Raw genomic sequence first — 15,758 nt, 5'->3', positions numbered from 1 at the left:
TGTGACGTCTTCTGGCCCGTGTTCTCTTACTGAGAATGGGGGAGAGGGGGAGCAGTTAAAGGGAATGGGGTAGAGGGGGAGCAGTTAAAGGGAACGGGGGAGAGGGGGAGCAGTTAAAGGGAATGGGGGAGAGGGGGAGCAGTTAAAGGGAATGGGGGAGAGGGGGAGCAGTTAAAGGGATTGGGGGAGAGGGGGAGCAGTTAAAGGGAATGGGGGAGAGGGGGAGCAGTTAAAGGGAATGGGGGAGAGGGGGAGCAGTTAAAGGGAATGGGGGAGAGGGGGAGCAGTTAAAGGGAATGGGGAGAGGGGGAGCAGTTAAAGGGAACGGGGGAGAGGGGGAGCAGTTAAAGGGAACGGGGAAGAGGGGGAGCAGTTAAAGGGAATGGGGAAGAGTTAAAGGGAATGGGGAAGAGTTAAAGGGAACGGGGAAGAGGGGGAGCAGTTAAAGGGAATGGGGGAGAGGGGGAGCAGTTAAAGGGATTGGGGGAGAGGGGGAGCGGTTAAAGGGAATGGGGGAGAGGGGGAGCAGTTAAAGGGATTGAGGAAGAGGGGGAGCAGTTAAAGGGATTGAGGAAGAGGGGGAGCAGTTAAAGGGATTGAGGAAGAGGGGGAGCAGTTAAAGGAAATGGGGAAGAGGGGGAGCAGTTAAATGGAACGGGGAAGAGGGGGAGCAGTTAAAGGGAATGGGGAAGAGGGGGAGCAGTTAAAGGGAACGGGGAAGAGGGGGAGCAGTTAAAGGGAATGGGGAAGAGGGGGAGCAGTTAAAGGGAATGGGGAAGAGGGGGAGCAGTTAAAGGGAACGGGGAAGAGGGGGAGCAGTTAAAGGGAATGAGGGAGAGGGGGAGCAGTTAAAGGGAATGGGGAAGAGGGGGAGCAGTTAAAGGGAATGAAGAAGAGGGGGAGCAGTTAAAGGGAATGCGGATGAAGGGGAGCAGTTAAAGGGAATGGAGAAGAGGGGGAGCAGTTAAAGGGATTGAGGAAGAGGGGGAGCAGTTAAAGGGAATGGAGAAGAGGGGGAGCAGTTAAAGGGAATGGAGAAGAGGGGGAGCAGTTAAAGGGAATGAGGAAGAGGGGGAGCAGTTAAAGGGAATGGAGAAGAGGGGGAGCAGTTAAAGGGAATGGAGAAGAGGGGGAGCAGTTAAAGGGAATGGAGAAGAGGGGGAGCAGTTAAAGGGAATGGGGAAGAGGGGGAGCAGTTAAAGGGAATGGAGAAGAGGGGGAGCAGTTAAAGGGAATGAGGAAGAGGGGGAGCAGTTAAAGGGAATGGGGTAGAGGGGGAGCAGTTAAAGGGAATGGGGAAGAGGGGGAGCAGTTAAAGGGAATGAGGGAGAGGGGGAGCAGTTAAAGGGAATGGGGAAGAGGGGGAGCAGTTAAAGGGAATGGGGAAGAGGGGGAGCAGTTAAAGGGAATGGGGGAGAGGGGGAGCAGTTAAAGGGAATGGGGAAGAGGGGGAGCAGTTAAAGGGAATGGGGAAGAGGGGGAGCAGTTAAAGGGAATGGGGAAGAGGGAGCAGTTAAAGGGAATGAGGAAGAGGGGGAGCAGTTAAAGGGAATGGGGAAGAGGGGGAGCAGTTAAAGGGAATGGGGAAGAGGGGGAGCAGTTAAAGGGAATGGGGAAGAGGGGCAGCAGTTAAAGGGAATGGGGGAGAGGGGGAGCAGTTAAAGGGAATGGGGGAGAGGGGGAGCAGTTAAAGGGAATGGGGGAGAGGGGGAGCAGTTAAAGGGAATGGGGGAGAGGGGGAGCAGTTAAAGGGATTGGGGGAGAGGGGGAGCAGTTAAAGGGAATGGGGGAGAGGGGGAGCAGTTAAAGGGAATGGGGGAGAGGGGGAGCAGTTAAAGGGAATGGGGGAGAGGGGGAGCAGTTAAAGGGAATGGGGAGAGGGGGAGCAGTTAAAGGGAATGGGGGAGAGGGGGAGCAGTTAAAGGGAACGGGGAAGAGGGGGAGCAGTTAAAGGGAATGGGGAAGAGTTAAAGGGAATGGGGAAGAGTTAAAGGGAACGGGGAAGAGGGGGAGCAGTTAAAGGGAATGGGGGAGAGGGGGAGCAGTTAAAGGGATTGGGGGAGAGGGGGAGCGGTTAAAGGGAATGGGGGAGAGGGGGAGCAGTTAAAGGGATTGAGGAAGAGGGGGAGCAGTTAAAGGGATTGAGGAAGAGGGGGAGCAGTTAAAGGGAACGGGGAAGAGGGGGAGCAGTTAAAGGGAATGGGGAGAGGGGGAGCAGTTAAAGGGATTGAGGAAGAGGGGGAGCAGTTAAAGGGATTGAGGAAGAGGGGGAGCAGTTAAAGGGATTGAGGAAGAGGGGGAGCAGTTAAAGGAAATGGGGAAGAGGGGGAGCAGTTAAATGGAACGGGGAAGAGGGGGAGCAGTTAAAGGGAATGGGGAAGAGGGGGAGCAGTTAAAGGGAACGGGGAAGAGGGGGAGCAGTTAAAGGGAACGGGGAAGAGGGGGAGCAGTTAAAGGGAATGGGGAAGAGGGGGAGCAGTTAAAGGGAACGGGGAAGAGGGGGAGCAGTTAAAGGGAATGAGGGAGAGGGGGAGCAGTTAAAGGGAATGGGGAAGAGGGGGAGCAGTTAAAGGGAATGAAGAAGAGGGGGAGCAGTTAAAGGGAATGCGGATGAAGGGGAGCAGTTAAAGGGAATGGAGAAGAGGGGGAGCAGTTAAAGGGATTGAGGAAGAGGGGGAGCAGTTAAAGGGAATGGAGAAGAGGGGGAGCAGTTAAAGGGAATGGAGAAGAGGGGGAGCAGTTAAAGGGAATGAGGAAGAGGGGGAGCAGTTAAAGGGAATGGAGAAGAGGGGGAGCAGTTAAAGGGAATGGGGAAGAGGGGGAGCAGTTAAAGGGAATGGAGAAGAGGGGGAGCAGTTAAAGGGAATGAGGAAGAGGGGGAGCAGTTAAAGGGAATGGGGTAGAGGGGGAGCAGTTAAAGGGAATGGGGAAGAGGGGGAGCAGTTAAAGGGAATGAGGGAGAGGGGGAGCAGTTAAAGGGAATGGGGAAGAGGGGGAGCAGTTAAAGGGAATGGGGAAGAGGGGGAGCAGTTAAAGGGAATGGGGGAGAGGGGGAGCAGTTAAAGGGAATGGGGAAGAGGGGGAGCAGTTAAAGGGAATGGGGAAGAGGGGGAGCAGTTAAAGGGAATGGGGAAGAGGGAGCAGTTAAACGGAATGAGGAAGAGGGGGAGCAGTTAAAGGGAATGGGGAAGAGGGGGAGCAGTTAAAGGGAATGGGGAAGAGGGGGAGCAGTTAAAGGGAATGGGGAAGAGGGGCAGCAGTTAAAGGGAATGGGGGAGAGGGGGAGCAGTTAAAGGGAATGGGGGAGAGGGGGAGCAGTTAAACGGAATGGGGAAGAGGGGCAACAGTTAAAGGGAATGGGGAAGAGGGGCAGCAGTTAAAGGGAATGGGGGAGAGGGGGAGCAGTTAAAGGGAATGGGGAAGAGGGGGAGCAGTTAAAGGGAATGGGGAAGAGGGGGAGCAGTTAAAGGAAATGGGGAAGAGGGGGAGCAGTTAAAGGGAATGGAGAAGAGGGGGAACAGTTAAAGGGAATGGAGAAGAGGGGGAGCAGTTAAAGGGAATGAGGAAGAGGGGGAACAGTTAAAGGGAATGAGGAAGAGGGGGAGCAGTTAAAGGGAATGAGGAAGAGGGGGAGCAGTTAAAGGGAATGGAGAAGAGGGGGAGCAGTTAAAGGGAATGAGGAAGAGGGGGAGCAGTTAAAGGGAATGAGGAAGAGGGGGAACAGTTAAAGGGAATGGGGGAGAGGGGCAGCAGTTAAAGGGAATGGGGAAGAGGGGCAGCAGTTAAAGGGAATGGGGGAGAGGGGGAGCAGTTAAAGGGAATGGGGAAGAGGGGGAGCAGTTAAAGGGAATGGGGAAGAGGGGGAGCAGTTAAAGGAAATGGGGAAGAGGGGGAGCAGTTAAAGGGAATGGAGAAGAGGGGGAACAGTTAAAGGGAATGGAGAAGAGGGGGAGCAGTTAAAGGGAATGAGGAAGAGGGGGAACAGTTAAAGGGAATGAGGAAGAGGGGGAGCAGTTAAAGGGAATGAGGAAGAGGGGGAGCAGTTAAAGGGAATGGAGAAGAGGGGGAGCAGTTAAAGGGAATGAGGAAGAGGGGGAGCAGTTAAAGGGAATGAGGAAGAGGGGGAACAGTTAAAGGGAATGAGGAAGAGGGGGAACAGTTAAAGGGAATGAGGAAGAGGGGGAGCAGTTTAAGGGAATGGGGAAGAGGGGGAGCAATTAAAGGGAATGAGGAAGAGGGGGAGCAGTTTAAGGGAATGGGGGAGAGGGGGAGCAGTTAAAGAACCAAGATGTGAACCTGTTCTCTGAATATCCAGGATGTGTCTGCTTGTGGCTCGCCAACGAGAGCACATTTGAAGAAGGAATGTGTGTGAGAATGATTCTGTAAAGCCGTCCTAAGACCCAACTCCAGTTCTTTACTTCTCTCGTTTTACTTAAGTGGTCCAGAAGAGTCTCTTTCAGGGAGGGAAAGGGCGGTGAAGTTTGTGAATCTTGATGCATTTTAGATCTAAAAGCCTAATTTTACTTTTCATTCCATATGGATACCATGCACAGTGGCGCAGTGGTTAGCGCGGTCGCCTCACAGCCAGAAGGTCCTGGGTTCGAGCCCCGGGGTAGTCCAGCCTTGGGGGTCGTCCCGGGTCGTCCTCTGTGTGGAGTTTGTATGTTTTCCCCGTGTCTGTGTGGGTTTCCTCCGGGGGCTCCGGTTTCCTCCCACAGTCCAGAGACCTGTAGGTCAGGTGAATCAGCCATGCTAAATTGTCCCTAGGGGTGTGGGGTGTGTGTGTGTGTGTGTGTGTGTGTGTGTGTGTGTGTGTGTGTGTGTGTGGGCCCTGTGATGGTCTGGCGGCCTGTCCAGGGTGTCTCCCCGCCTGCTGCCCAGTGACTGCTGGGATAGGCTCCAGCATCCCCGTGACCCTGAGAGTAGGATAAGCAGTTTGGATAATGGATGATGGATGATGGATGGATGGATGGATAATGGATGGATGGATGGATAATGGATGGATGGATGGATAATGGATGGATGGATAATGGATGATGGATGGATAATGGATGGATGGATGGATGGATGGATGGATGGATGGATAATGGATGGATGGATAATGGATGATGGATGGATGGATAATGGATGATGGATGGACGGATGGATGGATAATGGATGGATGGATAATGGATGGATGGATGGATGGATAATGGATGGATGGATAATGGATGATGGATGGATGGATAATGGATGATGGATGGATGGATGGATAATGGATGGATGGATGGATGGATGGATGGATAATGGATGGATGGATAATGGATAATGGATGGATGGATAATGGATGATGGATGGATGGATAATGGATGATGGATGGATGGATGGATAATGGATGGATGGATGGATAATGGATGGATGGATGATGGATGGCTGGCTGGATGATGGATGGATGATTGATGGATGGATGGCTGGCTGGATGATGGATGGATGGATGATGGATGGATGGATGGCTGGATGATGGATGGATGGATGGTTGGATGGATGGATGATTGGATGGATGGATGATGGATGGATGGATAACGGTTCAAGGGCGATGGCTAAGATGCCAGACTCTTCAGTTGATGTAAGGGATGATGTAGAGGTTTGGCATCTGGTAACAATAGTAGATATGAATTATGATTAAAGACACTCAGCCTATAAAACTGGAAATACAAATAACATATTATCGCCTACTGTAGATGAGGGAGTTGGTTTTAAAGAATTAGCCTTGTATAGGTGGGCTATTTTCTGAGCAGTCAGTGTGTATCATGGTGTTTATTATATTGTCCATATTATTGCCTCGTTAACCAGAGTGTCTTTTAACTCTCCATCTCAGGCCCGTTACCTCTGTCGGCGTCCCTCCCAAATGGCGTACGTACCATGCGTCTAAATACGTTACAGTACAGCGTCCAACTCACATTTCTACCAGTGAAGAAGACTGGTCCTGTCAGTCAACCCGCCAGTCCAGTTTGGCTAACGTGTTTCACAACTCACCAGCCTCCGTCTTTGATCTGACAACAGAACAGAACCTCGGGGTGTCCGGGTAGCATGGCGGCCTATTCTGTTGCCTACCAACACGGGGCTCGCTGGTTCGAATCCCCCGTGTTACCTCCGGCTTGGTCGGCCATCCCTACAGACACAATTGGCCGTGTCTGCGGGTGGGAAGCCGGATGTGGGTATGTGTCCTGGTTGCTGCACTAGCGCCTCCTCTGGTGGGTGGGGGGGAGGGGGAAATGGGAATAGCGTGATCCTGCCACGTGCTTTGCCCCCCTGGTGAAACTCCTCACTGTCAGGTGAAACTCCTCACTGTCAGGTGAGAAGAAGCGGCTGGTGACTTCACATGTATGGAAGGAGGCATGTGGTAGTCTGCAGCCCCCCCCGGATCAGCAGAGGGGGTGGAGCAGAGACCGGGACGGCTCGGAAGCGTGGGGTAATTGGCCAAGTACAACCGGGGAGAAAAAAATGGGGGTAAAATCCCCCCCCCCCCCAAAAAAAGGACATGTGGCCCGTCTGCCAAAGTGGCTGTGAGAGGAGGTCAGATGGCGTTCAGCTGGAGCCAGCTCAATATGGCGCACATCCACCGTGGCTGCTTTGTTGTTGTTGTTTTTTAGTGCGTTAAGTTCACATTGCCTGGGCTCGATCCTGATCCAAGACCCACACCGGCGTCAGGGCTGCGGCGTCGTTAGTTCAGATCAAGACGTGGGACGGCTGTTTGGGACCGGAGGCTTCCAGAAATTAATCTTAATGAAAAGCACGAGCGTGACGACGGAGATAAATGTCATAAATGACAATTATACAGGGAGGATCGTTAGGCTTTGTTCTCGCCGGGCTCCGGGGAGCCACGTCCCCTTTGTCTCTCCCCTTTCTTTTCCGTTCTTTGCTCAACTTCCTCTGGAGGACAGAATTCCCATAAAGTCATTTGGGAGAGTGATGCACACACGGCATGTCGGAGCCCGGCGCTGCTGCTCAGCTGCAGGCCCCCGGCCCTCTGTGGCGGAGGGGGGCGTGTGTGCACGTGAGCGCTGGATGTTAAAGAGCTAAAACAAATGCAGGATTAATGAATACACACACTGTGTACACACAAGTACACACACGCACACGCGGGCCGGCGGGCAGGGGGTTTACGGCAGTGCAGCAGAACCGAGTCTCCCAGATCTCTCCCAGGATCAGCATGGCGGGCTTGAGAGCCCTCCTTCAGCCCAGCCCCTCTGTCACCGACCAGGGTTCTCCGTGTCCCCGTCGCCGTACTCCGCCGTCCCTCCTGCCCTGCGGAGCGAGGCCCCGGCACTTCCCTCAGCCGGGCAGAAACCAGTGTGTAACCAACACGGGGCTCGCCAGTTCGAATCCCTGAGTTACCGCCGGCTTGGTCGGGCGTCCCCACAGACCCAGGTGGCTGGTGGGGAGCCGGATGTGGGTATGTGTGCTGGTCACTGCACTAGCGCCTCCTCTGGTTGGTCAGGGAATCTGTTCAGAGGGGGGGGGGGGATAGCATGATCCTCCCCCACGCTACATCCCCCCGGGGAAACTCCTCCCTGTCAGGTGAAAAGAAGCAATGGGGTAGTCTGCAGCCCTCCCTGGATGGATAGAGGGGCTGGAGCAGAGACCAGGACAGATCGGATGAGTGGGGTAATTGACCGAGTACAGTTGGGAGAAAAAGCAGGACCCCCCCCCCCCAAAAAAAGAAAGAAACCAGTGCGTACTTCCCCCCACTTCCATTTAAGACCATGTTTGTGTGTAAAGCACTTGTTCTTTACCATACACGGGCCACCAACATCTGTCAGTTATCTATCCTCGATTGAGGAGGGGGTGAATGTGGAGGGCCTCCGTGTACGGTCCTGGTCTAACCTTAACCCGATTACTGGTCTTTCAGCTAATCCGGTGTTATTTCTGCTCAAACGCAGACCCCATTGTTTCGGAGAATGAGTCTTTTACACGAGCCCGGGACAATAAGGCTCATAATGTGGGAGAACTAATGCTCTGATTTCACTAAATCCGTTATGCCTTTACATCCCTGGGATGTCGTGAGGCAGGAGTTGATGAGTTCCACGCAGCGCCCTCCTCATCCCTTGGTTTCTCATTAAGATGAGAGGGGTGTGGAGCGGCTCTTACTGATGGTGTTGTGGTGCAAACCAACGCATGATTAGAATGCAACACCTGTGATACTGTGTGTGTGCGTGTGTGTGTGCGCCTTAGTGATGCCTTTCCAACTGACTGGTTCTTCAGCCACAGTGGAGTTCCCCATCTGAATTAAATCACAATCCTCCATCAAGGTTGCGAGACATTGGATGCCTTGAGTGAGACCGAGGGGTCAAATTTAAGTGATTTTCTTCTGTTAATCCTATTGGCTGTGGACAACATCCCCATCAGCACAGAAAGGGCCATAGGAAGGACAGTCTAGTGGTCTATAGCGACTGCTAGTCAGTATAGTGGTATAGTCAGTATAATGGTATAGTCAGTATAGTGGTGTATAGTGAATGCTAGTCAGTATAGTGGTATAGTCAGTGTAGTGGTATAGTCAGTATAGTGGTATACTCAGTATAGTGCTAGTCAGTATAGTGGTATAGTCAGTATAGTGCTAGTCAGTATAGTGGTATATAGTGAATGCTAGTCAGTATAGTGGTATAGTCAGTGTAGTGGTATAGTCAGTATAGTGGTATAGTCAGTATAGTGGTGTATAGTGAATGCTAGTCAGTATAGTGGTATAGTCAGTGTAGTGGTATAGTCAGTATAGTTGTATAGTCAGTATAGTGCTAGTCAGTATAGTGGTATAGTCAGTATAGTGCTAGTCAGTATAGTGGTATATAGTGAATGCTAGTCAGTATAGTGGTATAGTCAGTGTAGTGGTATAGTCAGTATAGTGGTATAGTCAGTATAGTGCTAGTCAGTATAGTGGTATATAGTGAATGCTAGTTAGTATAGTGGTATAGTCAGTGTAGTGGTATAGTCAGTATAGTTGTATAGTCAGTATAGTGCTAGTCAGTATAGTGGTATAGTCAGTATAGTGCTAGTCAGTATAGTGGTATATAGTGAATGCTAGTCAGTGTAGTGGTATAGTCAGTGTAGTGGTATAGTCAGTATAGTGGTATAGTCAGTATAGTGCTAGTCAGTATAGTGGTATAGTCAGTATAGTGCTAGTCAGTATAGTGGTATATAGTGAATGCTAGTCAGTATAGTGGTATAGTCAGTATAGTGCTAGTCAGTATAGTGGTATAGTTGGTGTAGTGCTAGTCAGTATAGTGGTATATAGTGAATGCTAGTCAGTATAGTAGTATAGTGCTAGTCAGTATAGTAGTATAGTGCTAGTCAGTATAATGGTATATAGTGAATGCTAGTCAGTATAGTGGTATATAGTGAATGCTAGTCAGTATAGTGGTATAGTTGGTGTAGTGCTAGTCAGTATAGTGGTATAGTCAGTATAGTGCTAGTCAGTATAGTGGTATATAGTGAATGCTAGTCAGTATAGTAGTATAGTGCTAGTCAGTATAGTAGTATAGTGCTAGTCAGTATAGTGGTATATAGTGAATGCTAGTCAGTGTAGTGGTAGTCAGTATAGTGGTATAGTCAGTATAGTGCTAGTCAGTATAGTGGTATATAGTGAATGCTAGTCAGTATAGTGGTATAGTCAGTATAGTGGTATATAGTGAATGCTAGTCAGTATAGTGGTATAGTCAGTGAAGTGCTAGTCAGTATAGTGGTATATAGTGAATGCTAGTCAGAATAGCGGTATATAGTGAATGCTAGTCAGTACAGTGGTATAGTCAGTATAGTGGTATAGTCAGTATAGTGCTAGGCAATATAGTGGTATAGTTGGTGTAGTGCTAGTCAGTATAGTGGTATAGTCAGTATAGTGCTAGTCAGTATAGTGGTATAGTTGGTGTAGTGCTAGTCAGTATAGTGGTATAGTCAGTATAGTGGTATAGTCAGTATAGTGCTAGGCAATATAGTGGTATAGTTGGTGTAGTGCTAGTCAGTATAGTGGTATAGTCAGTATAGTGCTAGTCAGTATAGTGGTATAGTTGGTGTAGTGCTAGTCAGTATAGTGGTATAGTCAGTATAGTGGTATATAGTGAATGCTAGTCAGTATAGTGGTGTAGTCAGTGTAGTGGTAGTCAGTATAGTGGTATAGTCAGTATAGTGCTAGTCAGTATAGTGGTATATAGTGAATGCTAGTCAGTATAGTGGTATAGTCAGTATAGTGGTATAGTCAGTATAGTGCTAGTCAGTATAGTGGTATATAGTGAATGCTAGTCAGTATAGTGGTGTAGTCAGTATAGTGGTATAGTCAGTATAGTGCTAGTCAGTATAGTGGTATATAGTGAATGCTAGTCAGTATAGTGGTATAGTCAGTATAGTGGTATATAGTGAATGCTAGTCAGTATAGTGGTATAGTCAGTATAGTGGTATAGTCAGTGAAGTGCTAGTCAGTAAAGTGGTATAGTCGGTGTAGTGCTAGTCAGTATAGTGGTATAGTCAGTATAGTGGTATATAGTGAATGCTAGTCAGTATAGTGGTATAGTCAGTATAGTGGTATAGTCAGTGAAGTGCTAGTCAGTATAGTGGTATATAGTGAATGCTAGTCAGTATAGTAGTATATTGCTAGTCAGTATGGTGGTATATAGTGAATGCTAGTCAGTATAGTGGTATAGTCAGTGAAGTGCTAGTCAGTATAGTGGTATAGTCAGTATAGTGGTATATAGTGAATGCTAGTCAGTATAGTGGTATAGTCAGTGTAGTGCTAGTCAGTATAGTGGTATATAGTGAATGCTAGTCAGTATAGTGGTATAGTCAGTATAGTGGTATATAGTGAATGCTAGTCAGTATAGTGGTATAGTCAGTATAGTGGTATAGTCAGTGAAGTGCTAGTCAGTATAGTGGTATAGTCGGTGTAGTGCTAGTCAGTATAGTGACCATTAGTCAGGATCCAAACTAGTGTGCCAGCATCTAACTAATATATCACACATAGTCCTTTTTCCTTGTAGCCTAGTACATTTGAAGGTTAAGCACAGCAGTGGAAATTGTGTTCTCTGACTTGACAACCTGTTGTCGAGTTCATGTCGGACCGATGTTCTGCTCTCTGGTGTACGGCGTGTGTGGGAGAGGTAGAGAGACAGAGAACCTAACATTACGGAGTCAGTTTTGTAACTAACGTTATGGCATGCTCTTCTTACCAAGCGAGGGGGGTTTATGGCATCTGGCATGCTCCTCTTACCTTAGAAAAGTGGTCTGACTCCTCCGTGCTCCTCTTCTGTGTTTGTGTTGTTGGAGTGAGTGTCGTGCTGTGCTTCGGGAGAGATAAGGCTGCGTCGGCAGTGCACTTGTTGTGCAGCGGACTTTTTTTTAATCGGCTGGCCGATAAAAATGTGCTGATAATGATAATATGCAAAATGATGAATATCTAAGCCGATAATCGGCCATACCGATAATAGGTAGATCCCTAGTCTTCAACCGTGATAATTCCCACGTTGGGGTGTCTTCTTTACCCAATCTAGTTACGCTCTCCTTTTTTATCTTTCTGTCTATCAATCTATTGATCTAATCTATTGATATACCTAATAAAGACTATTGATCTTCTTAATAAAGACTACCTAATAAAGACCATTGATAGTCTTTATCAGGTAGAACAGAGGAGAGAGACAGAGTAAAGGGAGGACAATGCCGCCAGGCCACAGCCCGCATGGCACTGCCTGTACTGGTTTAAGCCCGTTCCATCCAGGCATGCAGTTTTGTCACTGACCTTGCACTTTGACCTCTGACCTTTGTGGATGAAGGGAAAAGTGAAATTGTAACGGGATTCAATACATGGTCAGATAGAAGTGTGGAGTGTTGTCTATCTTGATGGTGACATCAAGATAGTGTGCACCAAATATGTTCTGATCTAGGCCTTCAGATCTCTTCAGTCTCAGACTTCTCCGTCACTCGACACCGTCCTACTGCATATCCAATAAAGAGGAAGAAAATTATTGTTTTAAATGTATAATGGCAAGCAAGAGACAAAGAAAATTTTATTCAAAACAAAAGATAATCGAAGAGTGGGTTGCGTTACTGTGAGCATAGCTGCTAAGAGTTTTTCTTTTCTCCAGATGTGGAGCACGAGTGGAGGGGTCCATTCTGCTTCATCCAGGCTGCGGACCCCCAGCTGGGGCTGATGAAGGCGTGGAAGGTGGGTGACTCCAATGAAGGAGGGGACGAGTGGTCCGAAGAAGTCCAGCTGACCAAACAGGCCGTGGAGGCGGTCAACCAGCTCAGCCCCCGACCCAGGTTCATGGTGCTGTGTGGAGACTTGGTCCACGCCATGCCAGGTTCAGACACTTGATTCTTACATTGTGGAGAAATAAGCTAGTAGATGCAGCCCAGATGTTAAAGTTACAGTCCTAAAGAGTGTTTTTACTGATGTCTGTGGTGATACTAGTAAAATGTCATAGCGCCATTCAAAATGAATGAGAGTCAGCAGTGCTGTTGTGTCAGCACCTACCCACCGCCAAACAACAATCCTAGTTGAACCTGAGTTGTACTTGCTGATGCTGTACCATCTCTTGGTTAAGCTCTTCTACTAGCTTGTTATGTCATATCTGATTGATATACACAAGATTTTAAGGCATTGTATCATTTTTTTGGGGGGGGTTCCCCCTTTTTCTCCCCAATTGTGCCTGGCCAATTACCCTACTCTTCAGAGCCGTCCCGGTCGCTGCTCCACCCCCCCCCCCCCCCCGCCTAGCCAGGGAGGGCTGCTAACTACCACATGCCTCCTCCGATACATGTGGAGTCACCAGCCGCTTCTTTTCACCTGACAGTGAGGAGTTTCACCAGGGGGACGTAGTGCAGGGGAGGATCACGCTATTCCCCCCAGTTCCCCCTCCCTCCTGAACAGGCGCCCCGACCGCCCAGAGGAGGCGCTAGTACAGCAACCAGGACACACACCCACATCCGGCTTCCCACCTGCAGACATGGCCAATTGTGTCTGTCGTGACACCCGTCCAAGCCGGAGGTAACACGGGGATTCGAACTGGCGATCCCCGTGTTGGTAGGCAACGGAATAGACTGCTATGCTACCCGGACGCCAGGGAAAGTGTCTCTGGACAGTAAGTTGGCTTGACTGCTCCGGTGATTAGACTTATCACAAAGGACATTTAGATTTTGCGTGTAAGTCTTCAGGATTATAGCTTTAAGTAGTATTGGAATGCCCCAGTCCCAATGTCGTCGTACCCCTGTCTTCAAAAGGCACCTCTGTCTTGGCAGGAGGTTCTCAGGACAAGCACAGGACGACCAACTGCTGCCCTCGTAGCTTGGCTGTTGGAAAACAGTTTAAACTAATGTGGTCTTTCACTGAAATGTTATGTTCAACTTCCTAAATTGGCACCAAAGCTGAGATCACACTTAATCTGGAGGGCAGTGATGTCACTGCACGAGCTGTGTGCACAATGTATGCAGTGCTCCCATCACCTCCTCATACCGCCAATGAAAGACTTAGTTGCAGGTCTTTCATAGTAGTGTCCCCACATACATTTTCTTTGAATCTCTGGGGGGGTGGGGATTTATCAGAAAGATATTCAGAAATAATAAAAAACAGCATTATTTATTCGGTTACCACCCACGTTATAGCACCACGAAGCATTTCAGTCCAAGCAGTACAATGTCTACACGACAACACAATGCATGTCCGCAGCAGTTGTGCAGCGGTTGTGTTCTCCCGCCTGACATGAATGAACGCTGGTGAGAAATGTGTGCAGAGTACGAGCCAGGAAGCTGTCGGCGCTATTTGCAACATACAACAACACATCCTTTCTGTTGAAAACAATGAAAAATAGATGCCAGCATTGTGAAGGAAATTGCCCTGTAGGCAAACAGCCTCGCTGTCAATAACACCCCCCCCCCCATTGATCTGCCTAGATAGCTGCGAATAATTCAGGTGGGAAAACATAGCGTAAACTCACAGATCTTGATAGGGTGATGCCCAACTGTGCTCGGCTTTTTTCCTCTCTGTTTGATGATGTCACGGTGGTCCCAGAAGGGTTTCCTCCCCGGCAGCCGGTACCTTATGCAAGCTCATGCAAATGCTGCTGTCATTTGAAAGTGCTCCTTGTATGTGCGTTTGCTGCTGCAGAGCAAAACACAAAGTGTGCTCCTGTCAAAAGTTAGACACCTTTTTCATGTGGTCTACACTTGCTCTTATGTCCTATGTGTTGGATAACACCCTGAAAATGATTGCATTTGCACAACATTCTTCTCCCATTTACTGTCTTAAGCAAATACTGTGCTTTTTAGCAGCGAGATGAAAGAGGGGTCATGAACAGGGTATGAAATCACCACTAGCCCCCAGCCAAATGCTCCTAAATTATTTGCGGTGGTTGCTGAGGTTGTGTGCTGGATAATGTTCTGACCATAATTTACTGAGCAACAGCAAGTCTATCCAACCTTGATCTGTGATAGTATTGTAGCGAATCTGGGGGGGGGGGCAGCCCCGAGCCACCACAGCCAGGACGTGAACCGGGGTCTCCTGCACCACGAGCGACTACGCTAACCAGTCGGCTAAAGGGTCCGACCCATTAGCCAAGGGCTAGCGAGTCTATTTATTTGTGCACGTTACAATATTGTAATCTGATGAAACTGTCACAGCCCCATTGGAATTGTTGTCTAAGATAGTGGTTCTCAACGTGGGGGTCGGAACCCCCAGAGGGGTTGCTAGGGGATTTTTTTTTCGGGTGTCACTAGATGTTTTTAAGATGTGAAAAAATCCTATTTCTAATATAGGATCTTTGGAATAAATGTGTTTCTCTCACGAAATAATGCTTTTCCCCCTCAAAGCTCACATCAGTGGCATGAACGTGGGAAATAGAAATCTTAATTTGATGCCACATTTCATTGCATATCTGTGTCAGAGGGTCACACCAGTAAGGTATACTGCATTTATAGGGGTCACGAGCTAAACAGGTAAAGAAACATGTCAGTCTATAGCTGTTGAAACAGTGTGGGTGTGTGTGTGTGTGTATATATATATATATATATATATATATATATAAGTCTACATGGTTGCATACGTGTGTGCTTAAATGTGAACACTCCTAAACTAATACATTGTTAAAGCCCCTTTTGATTTTATTACAGCACTCAGTCTTTTTGGGTAAGCGTCTATCAGCTTGGCGCATCTTGACTTGGCAATATTTTCCCACTCTTCCTTGCAAAAACCTTTTAGATCCATCAAATTGCGAGGGCATCTCCTGTGCACAGCCCTCTTCAGGTCACCCCACAAATTTTTTTCGGGGGGGGTTCCCCCCTTTTTCTCCTAATTGTACTTGGCCAATTACCCTATTTTCCGAGCTGTTCCGGTCGCTGCTCCACCCCCTCTGCCTGTCTTCACTGTGTTTCATGCTATATCTAATGACGATATCCCATCCATGCTTTGTAAGCTCTTTTGTGGACCGTGGCTTTTGCATTTGGATGCAACCAAGATGATGTCAAAAATCCTACAGGAACAGCTGAACTTTATTTGGGGTTAATCAGAGTCACTTTAATTGATGGCAGGTGTACACGGGTTAAATAGTAGTTAATATACATCTGCCATCAATTAAAGTGACAGGTGTACATATACTAACCAATATTTAACATGAGTTTGAATGTGACTGATTAATTCTGAAAGCAGTCGCATCCCCAGATATAAAAAGGTGTGTACTCATATGCAACCAGGTTACAAAACCCAAGTTTCTGGTTGTTTTTCACTTTAATTTTATAGGTTGCATTAA

At 48.4% G+C, this 15,758-nt stretch overlaps 1 protein-coding gene across 1 annotated transcript in view; it reads left to right on the top strand.

The window, feature by feature from the left end:
- cpped1 (calcineurin-like phosphoesterase domain containing 1) overlaps positions 1-15,758 on the top strand; it is a 91,938-nt gene that overhangs the window by 4,330 nt on the left and 71,850 nt on the right. Inside the window, exon 2 of the mRNA XM_056297673.1 lies at positions 12,102-12,320. Coding sequence (XP_056153648.1) covers positions 12,102-12,320 — 219 coding nt within the window. The remainder of the gene's footprint in view (positions 1-12,101; positions 12,321-15,758) is intronic.

The sequence above is a fragment of the Lampris incognitus genome, chromosome 17 (assembly GCF_029633865.1).
Source record: "Lampris incognitus isolate fLamInc1 chromosome 17, fLamInc1.hap2, whole genome shotgun sequence".
Classification (NCBI taxonomy): Eukaryota; Metazoa; Chordata; class Actinopteri; order Lampriformes; family Lampridae; genus Lampris; species Lampris incognitus.
Note: the sequence above shows the minus strand (reverse complement) of the source record. Positions and strands in the feature narration are given on the sequence as shown.